At 46.5% G+C, this 9,153-nt stretch overlaps 1 protein-coding gene across 1 annotated transcript in view; it reads left to right on the forward strand.

Annotated features, from left to right (window-relative positions):
• The first annotated feature begins 1,890 nt into the window (after window positions 1–1,890).
• ninl (ninein-like) overlaps window positions 1,891–9,153 on the forward strand; it is a 20,082-nt gene continuing 12,819 nt past the window's right edge. Inside the window, exons 1-8 of the mRNA XM_062566710.1 lie at window positions 1,891–2,079; window positions 2,549–2,738; window positions 2,833–2,929; window positions 4,062–4,249; window positions 6,892–6,958; window positions 7,635–7,708; window positions 7,781–8,029; window positions 8,296–8,433. Of these exons, the coding sequence (XP_062422694.1) occupies window positions 2,556–2,738; window positions 2,833–2,929; window positions 4,062–4,249; window positions 6,892–6,958; window positions 7,635–7,708; window positions 7,781–8,029; window positions 8,296–8,433 (996 nt within the window). The 5' untranslated portion in view covers window positions 1,891–2,079; window positions 2,549–2,555. The remainder of the gene's footprint in view (window positions 2,080–2,548; window positions 2,739–2,832; window positions 2,930–4,061; window positions 4,250–6,891; window positions 6,959–7,634; window positions 7,709–7,780; window positions 8,030–8,295; window positions 8,434–9,153) is intronic.

Raw genomic sequence — 9,153 nt, forward strand, 5'->3', positions numbered from 1 at the left:
ATCCAATTTAAGGAAATAAAAAAGTTAATTCATCAGTACTTTGTTCACTCAGACACCAATTCAATCAGAATCCATTTCTACTTGGATTCTAAATGAGAACGAACAAGAGTGATGTGTCATAAATAATGTTACTGTTCAAAAGTTCCCATCTTCTTCTGCTGGATGTCCTGAGGAGCCACACACACCGCCAGTCGTTTATCATCACGTCGTATCATCCATGTGAGCAGCGAGCGACGCCTCGGGCCTCCGAGTCCTCCAAATGTCGCCCATGTGCATTCCTGCTGTCTGACTCCTCCATCTGACAAACACCACGCTGTCTGAAGAGACCTCCATCGAGGTGTCCATCACCATGGGGACGGGTATCGACGGGCTCATGGCCTACCTCTCCAGGAACCACCACTGGTAATCCTCAAACCAGGGAGGAGAAGTGACCCATCTTGGGAATGGGATCTTCTCTTCCGGTTGGTTGCTTGAAACACAGTTTGTACTTTAGAGCCTTCAAAGATCAAAAGAAACAAATGCCAGATGAAGCCAGCTTAAAGAAAAAAAATGTGTGCAAAAAAAGGTGGAATCTGCATGTGTGTGTTTCATTGATGACATGACACAGAGACACCTGCCAATCAGTACATTATTGCATTCCATTGTACTTATAATGGCACTTTTCTGTTTTGAAACTGCTTATTTGACGAAATTGTACTTTGTTGTTACTTGTTCTTCTGAGTTTGTGTCTCTATGTGGAAATGCACTTATTGTACGTCCCTTTGGATAAAAGCGTCAGCTGAATGACATTACATTACATTACATGTCATTTAGCTGACGCTTTTATCCAAAGCGACAATAAGTGCATTTCAACCATAAGGAACAAGGATCAGTGACTAACGTTGACACACTGCAGTCACACATGTCCTCCACAAGGACACATGGACATGCAGGTTATCAGGACCACGGGTCCTGTGGGTGGAGGACACTGACCCACAGTCACTGTGCATTTCATTAGGAATGAACCCCCAATTCATAGAGTATTGGCCCACAAACACTTTTATTAGATCCCATCTAAAAATGTGAAGCCGGGTAAAAGGAGAATTAACATGATCATAAACTACAAATATTTCAAAGTGTGGGCCGATGATCCGGGATTCGGAACAAATGAAATGGATCATAGGCTTAAGTCCTGAATCCCGTCCCAGCGGGGCGTCCCAGTGGGTCCCAGCAGGTCCCAGCAGGTCCCAGTGGGGCGTCCCCACGAGGTCAGTGGCTCCTTACTAACAGCCCGCAGAAAGCGCTCACGATACCGTGGTGGGACAGCAGCAGCGCCTCCGGTGGTTGAACATCAGACTGCCGCATCAAGTCGCCATGGTTACACAGTAGAGACCGGAAATACGCCATTTTGTCATTCCAAAATAAAGGTGAACTTAAACACGTGTTTATCTATTTTCCTTTTGAATGAACAAAGAAATAATACAAATAAACTGAAACAACGCAGTCCATTCATTTCTTCTGGCTTTAATAATAGTTTAATTATTGTTTATTTAACATTGTGCTTTTTATTTCTCCACTATGCTAATGTCAGACATGACGGTTTAATAGTTCACTTGATTTTTGGATACAATTTTTTTACTTTAGATTTTTATCTATTTAACTGAACTTTAGATGATCTTTAATGAACTACAACTAAATCACAGACACTGATAGTATGGGATGTATCTCTTTAAACTTGTTTACATCATTATTTATACAGTTTGTGCGCAAATACACGAGTTATAGACCACAATGATGACGTCATCATCTCACGAGCCAAAGCACAGCGGGCTTTTCGCATTGATGCATGTTAATACGGGGTTTCAGGCGGAGTGGACGTCTTATTTTGAAACTGTAGACCGGAAGTGATATTCGTCGGTTACCGGTACTTGGAGCTGCCGGTCGGTCGGTCGGTTGGTCGGTCAGGGTCGCTCTGTCCCGTTACTCTCGGTTCATTGCGGTGGTTTAACGGCAGACTGGAACTCACTCATGGACGACATGTGATGCGGAACCGGGAGACGAACCGGAGACGAACCGGGAGCGAGGGGGGGGTTTCCCGCCGTAAGAAAACCGTTACGTCTCCGAGTCACCGGAGAGACCAAACTATGTTGTGTGTCTACGTGTGTGTGTCTGTGTGTTGTGTGTCTGTGTTGTGTGTTTGTGTGTCTGTGTTGTGTGGTTGTGTGTCTGTGTTGTGTGGTTGTGTGTCTGTGTTGTGTGTTGTGTGTCTGTGTGTTGTGTGTCTGTGTGTTGTGTGTAGTGTGGTTGTGTGTCTGTGTTGTGTGGTTGTGTGTCTGTGTTGTGTGTTGTGTGTTGTGTGTCTCTAGGTGAGACTTTAATGGACAGCAGCTGTAGTTTTATATTTAATTACATTCATGTCTAAATGCTCCTTGTTGCTGTTTCAAAGCATCTTTACTTTCCATTAAAGTGCAATACAGTACTTTTAAATGATGACATATTTATATTTGTATACACGTGTGTATATTTACGTGTGTACATTTCCTCTGTGTCCTGGTGTGTACTGGTGCAGTGGAGGGATGGAGGAGGCGGAGCTTAGCCACTACGTCACCCAGCTGAAGGTGGAGTTTGACAGCTGTGATTCGACGGCCTCCGGCTTCCTGGACGGAGACCAGCTGACGGAGCTCTGCAGGAAGCTGCAGCTGGAGGCTCAGAGACCAGAGGTGCTGGACGCGCTGCTGGGAGGACGCCACAGCGCCCGGGTAACTGTCACTGGTCCCAACGGGTCCAACGGGTCCCTGGGTTTATTTACGCTGCTGCGACTAAACACCAAACGTGCTTGTCTTTGACGTCCAGGTGGACTTTGAGCAGTTTAAGACGGTCTTGGTGTCCGTCCTGTCTCGCTCTGTGGACTGCAGCACGTCAGAGGAGGACAGCAGCTACCTGGAGCCAGGTAAGACCTGCAGAGCCTCCTCCCAGCTGCAGTGTGTCGCTTCTGTAACCAACGGAAACATTTATCGCAAATATTTACATCCACTCGTCTTGTCTTTTTGACACATTTAGCTTGTTGTTTTTTTCACATCATTTGCTATTTTTATTTAACCGCTAAATGTGAATTAAGTCCTTTGTTGGTTTGAGAATCTTCAAATGAGTAATATCTGTTGTTCAGATGGAAATGCTTGAGTACTGTTGTGAGTACTGTTGTGAGTATAGTTGTGAGTACTGTTGTGAGTACTGTTGTGTGTGTGTAGTTGTGTGTGTGTAGTTGAGTATAGTTGTGAGTACTGTTGTGAGTATAGTTGTGAGTACTGTTGTGAGTGTAGTTGTGTGTGTAGTTGAGTATAGTTGTGAGTACTGTTGTGTGTGTAGTTGTGTGTGTAGTTGAGTATAGTTGTGAGTACTGTTGTGCGTATAGTTGTGAGTACTGTTGTGAGTATAGTTGAGTATAGTTGTGAGTACTGTTGTGAGTATAGTTGTGAGTACTGTTGTGAGTATAGTTGAGTATAGTTGTGAGTACTGTTGTGAGTGTAGTTGTGTGTGTAGTTGAGTATAGTTGTGAGTACTGTTGTGTGTGTATAGTAGTGAGTATAGTTGTGCGTGTAGTTGAGTCTAGTTGTGCGTATTGTTTCCCCTGTAGCTGCAGCTTCCTGAATGTATTTCACAATAAGAGCCTGGGTTGTGGTGGCAGACATGCTAGAGGTTCCCTGCTTATTACACAGTTGTGTGAAGCTATTTCAGTGTGTGTGTGTGTGTGTGTGCGTGTGTGTGTGTTGTTTTCCTTGTTGATGACACGTTTCGGGCCTGAAGTCACGAGTCCCCTCTGTAGTTCTGTCCAATGTGGGTTCACCCTCTCAAACAGCTTCCCTTCACAACCGGAGTCCAAGTGTTCAGAAGATTGAGTAGTTAGAAACACAGGCCCCCCCTTAGTGTCCAGGTGGTGAAGATGCAGATGAACGACCAGGACCCGATTACACACGCAGCAACCGCTGGAGGCCCCTGGATGCTGAGCCCTGGAGGCGCCGCTCTTCAGAGCTCTTGGTCCTGGTTCTGATGCACATGGTTCCAGCCTGTATTTGTGCCTCTAGTTGTTCGAGAAGAGGTGAAGCCAAAGTTCGTGAAGGGAGGGAAGCGCTACGGCCGCCGCTCGCAGCCCGACGCCGCGCCGGCTGGCGTCACGGATCGCCCGCCGCCCAGAACCACGGCCGCCGACTCGTCGCCGGGCGGCGTCCGCAGGGCCAAAGTGAGGCGCGCCACGTCCCTGGAGAGCATTCAGGTGAGACCTCCTCTTTGGCTTCTCTTTCTCATTGAATCCTTTCATCCTCAGAGACGTTCTACTCTTTTTTTTCTGCTAACAGCACTTTTTCATAAATTGCATCCACATTCCACAATATTTGGATTCCATTTTTATCATCCAGAAATTCTGTGTTTCCACCGAGACATGAAGTGAATTGGGGGGTGTTCTTGTTTATACTGCAGGCTAGTCGTCATGGTGACGGATTTCAATAGTTTGTGATGTTTTGAAGCCTCCAGCTCAGCATCTTAGTTGTTGCCATCTTGATTTTTCTCAACAGGAACAGGAAATGATATATAGAGTGAGGAGGACCTAGAGAGGGGTATACGTCATTCCTAAAGACCTGTCAATCAGCGTGTAGCCCCGCCCTAAGGCATCCCCTGACTCTACATGGACCATCATTCACTAAATGAACATCATGCTGCATTGAAGAAGACTTGAAACTAGAGACTGAGACCATGAACTCATGTTTACAATGTTTACTGAGGGAATAAATCAAGAGAGAAGTAGAGTCATTTCCTCATAGACGTCTATGGGAGCAGAGGAGTCGCCCCCTGCTGGTCACTACACAGAAGTAGAGTCATTTCCTCATAGACGTCTATGGGAGCAGAGGAGTCGCCCCCTGCTGGTCACTACACAGAAGTAGAGTCATTTCCTCATAGACGTCTATGGGAGCAGAGGAGTCGCCCCCTGCTGGTCACTACACAGAAGTAGAGTCATTTCCTCATAGACGTCTATGGGAGCAGAGGAGTCGCCCCCTGCTGGTCACTACACAGAATTACGCTTTAACACTCTGGCTCACTTTAAGAAAGTGGAGGTTTACATTATTTCTCACACATTTCACAGGACATTTTGAACCATATTTTACTCACAGCTTGGGTTTTGGTTGTGTACAATGATCCCTCTTTACCAGAAACAGAACAACACAGACGTAATCATTACTCTGCCCACATCATCATGCCTTCTGTTATTGGGGAGTCGCCTCCTGGTGGTCACTAGAGAGAATGCAGTTTAACACTTAAAGCCTTAAAGAACCAGATGTTTCTGTCTGGTTTATATTTTATAACCAGAACAACCACAATATATCAGTGATCTTACCCTCTGGACACATGAAGTGAACAATGGCTGTTTGCCACTTGTCAATGTGACCTCTGACCTCGTTCCTGCTGCGTAACGAGGTCTTGTTTGAGACGGCTTAGACCGTGAGGCTCCGATGGGCACGGACACACACACACTGGCTGTGAATGAGGCTCATTGTGTGTCTTTGTGCTGGCTGGGTTTGGTCGGTCTCAAATATCAGTTTCTGCAGGGGAGGCTGTGAATATCTGGGGGGGTGGGGGGGGGGCAGGAAGTGGGATTGTGAGGAATGTGGCTGGTTTGGCATCCCTTTAGAGCAGCTCTCCTCTCTGCGGCTTCACTCACACTCCACTTGTGCAGGCTTCTCTCCACCGAGTGCTCCCTAAGCCTAACCCACGTCTGAAGACCACAACTGTAGTAAATATGTATCTGACATGAATACAGGATGTAGGAGAGGCAGCAGAAGACTCAGCAGTTCATCTGCACACGTTGAAGGTTCCATCGGATCCAAACACCATTGAGAAGTCCTCATGTGTTCACCAAGAGATGACCCCTAACTCAATCTCAGAAGACCCAAAGCATCCCTGGCTTTATAGTCTATTAGAGACCTGTCAATCAGCGTGTAGCCCCGCCCTAAGGCGTCCCTGACTTTAAATGGACCATCATTCACTATCATTCACGTCTATGGGAGCAGAGGAGTCGCCCCCTGCTGGTCACTACACAGAAGTAGAGTCATTTCCTCATAGACGTCTATGGGAGCAGAGGAGTCGCCCCCTGCTGGTCACTACACAGAAGTAGAGTCATTTCCTCATAGACGTCTATGGGAGCAGAGGAGTCGCCCCCTGCTGGTCACTACACAGAAGTAGAGTCATTTCCTCATAGACGTCTATGGGAGCAGAGGAGTCGCCCCCTGCTGGTCACTACACAGAAGTAGAGTCATTTCCTCATAGACGTCTATGGGAGCAGAGGAGTCACCCCCTGCTGGTCACTACACAGAAGTAGAGTCATTTCCTCATAGACGTCTATGGGAGCAGAGGAGTCGCCCCCTGCTGGTCACTACACAGAAGTAGAGTCATTTCCTCATAGACTTCTATGGGAGCAGAGGAGTCGCCCCCTGCTGGTCACTACACAGAAGTAGAGTCATTTCCTCATAGATGTCTATGGGAGCAGAGGAGTCGCCCCCTGCTGGTCACTACACAGAATGACGCTTTAACTCATGAAGCTTCTCTTTGTACATCTTGAATTGAACAATTCCGTTTGACTCCTGGTTGAATTAGTGTTTATCTATTTAATTCCTAAGTTCCACCATGATGGAATGATGATTGAACTGTAAAGACGCAGCAACAAGAGAAGAAGAGCAGTGACTCCTCTTCACCTTCCTCTCTGCCCCTCTGGGTCAGACATGGACGTTTCTATGTAACTGCTCCATGAAGCAGATTAAATCTGTACATACTTTACAGCATTTGATCAGTTACATAAAGTGCTTAAAGACACACACACACACACACACACGCAGGCCGTCTTTGACCTCCATGTTCTCCCTGCAGAGCCTGAAGTCTGAAGACGAGACAGGAAGTCAGAAGGAGAGAATCCAGCCAGACTTTCAGAGTAAAGGTACTCTCTGCTATTTGTGTTGATGTGTTCAACTAATTGATCAAGTAAGACTTAAGTGATCACCTGCGTATTGGTGATGTAGTACAGTATGAAGTACTATGTGTACCTCTGAGATGTAGTACAGTATGAAGTACTATGTGTACCTCTGAGATGTAGTACAGTATGAAGTACTATGTGTACCTCTGAGATGTAGTACAGTATGAAGTATTATGTGTACCTCTGAGATGTAGTACAGTATGAAGTACTATGTGTACCTCTGAGATGTAGTACAGTATGAAGTACTATGTGTACCTCTGAGATGTAGTACAGTATGAAGTACTATGTGTACCTCTGAGATGTAGTACAGTATGAAGTACTATGTGTACCTCTGAGATGTAGTACAGTATGAAGTATTATGTGTACCTCTGAGATGTAGTACAGTATGAAGTACTATGTGTACCTCTGAGATGTAGTACAGTATGAAGTACTATGTGTACCTCTGAGATGTAGTACAGTATGAAGTACTATGTGTACCTCTGAGATGTAGTACAGTATGAAGTACTATGTGTACCTCTGAGATGTAGTACAGTATGAAGTACTATGTGTAAACATTGCATGCTTGAAGGACCTCTTGTTCCACTCTGGAGCTTTGCCATGAAGGACGTGTCTTCACGAGTGTCTTCCTTGATGCTTGCAGGTCCTCAGCAGCAGGAGGAGTTGGAGCTTGTTGGGAGACATGGAGCAGGAGGTCTGCAGCAGCTCAACACCGAGGTGAGGAACCACAGGAGGAAGTTCTCTGTGATATCAGAAGCTCCTCAGTAACCGCTGCCAACGTTCAAACAGGATCTGGACGCAATCTGGGTCCAATGTGTCAGGTCCAATGTATCAGGTCCAATGTATCAGGTCCAATGTGTCAGGTCCAATGTGTCAGGTCCAATGTGTCAGGTCCAATGTGTCAGGTCCAATGTATCAGGTCCAATGTGTCAGGTCCAATGTATCAGGTCCAATGTGTCAGGTCCAATGTATCAGGTCCAATGTGTCAGGTCCAATGTGTCAGGTCCAATGTATCAGGTCCAATGTGTCAGGTCCAATGTCTAAAATCAAAATGATCCCAGTTGCACGACTAAAAGCAGACTTTGGCTACGGTCACATGACTAACGCGGGCGCTTTGAGGCTCTCAGATTCAGAGTGAACATTCATTCATTAACTCCACATCCAGTGGAACCACGACCAAAACAGACCCCTCATTTCTTCCTCTGTAAATTAAAAAATGAGGCGACGAGGAGCTCCTGAACGCACCGTGGCTCCGCCCACCAAACGGCCAATCAGGAGGCTCAGCTGCAGCTGACAGTCATTAGTCCAGAGGTGTGTGTGGGGGCTCTTCAGGGAGCTCTTCTCTCAGACAGGTAGGACTCATGCACTGCTCATCAGGCCCCATCTCAGGCCGCACTGTGCTTACCTGGGTGAGGATGGACAGGACCTCCAGCTGCACTCAGGTGAGTGGACCTCAGGGGACCAGTTACTCAAGTGGTGGTCCTCTGGTAGATGAACCTCAGGTGGGTGGCCCTGAAGTGGGTGGGCCTCTGTGATGTCCTCTGAGACACTGATGGGACGCTCCGTCCATCTGGGCCCAAGTTTGGGCTGGATTGAAATGGTGAGTAACCGTGACTCATGTATGTTAATACAGTTTTGCACTGTAATGACACATGAAGGCATCTCAGATGCAGACTGACGTCACCAACATGCGTCTCCTCCATCACACTACGCAGCGTTCCCTAACTCCTCATGAACTCTCCTAACCACCTTTCCTTGACCCTGTTTTCCAGAGGTCAAGGAATAGTAGTTGGGAATAGTGGGTAGGAGGTCAATTTTTTGTCAATTCTTGATTTAGAAGAGGAGGAAAGGAGGAAGGAGCAGATGCTCTTTTAGGAACAAATTGATCAGTAGATGCAGATAGAAGAGGTTTAAATGGTCCAGCTGTATGAAGAGTGCAACTTGACCAGTTAAAAAGAGGGAAAGTGTATGTACTGGTTTCTCTTTACATCTTTTTGAAATAACTCCAGTCACTTTAGATTGATGATTAAAACAGAACTTTACTAGACTTGTGATCTACGGGGTAGAAAGTGTCCCCCCTTGTGTCCCCCCTTGTGTCCCCCCTTGTGTCCCCCCTTGTGTCCCCCATGGCTCAGAGTGAAGTGGGCTAATCCAGATTAAAT

The sequence above is a fragment of the Pungitius pungitius genome, chromosome 13 (assembly GCF_949316345.1).
Source record: "Pungitius pungitius chromosome 13, fPunPun2.1, whole genome shotgun sequence".
Classification (NCBI taxonomy): Eukaryota; Metazoa; Chordata; class Actinopteri; order Perciformes; family Gasterosteidae; genus Pungitius; species Pungitius pungitius.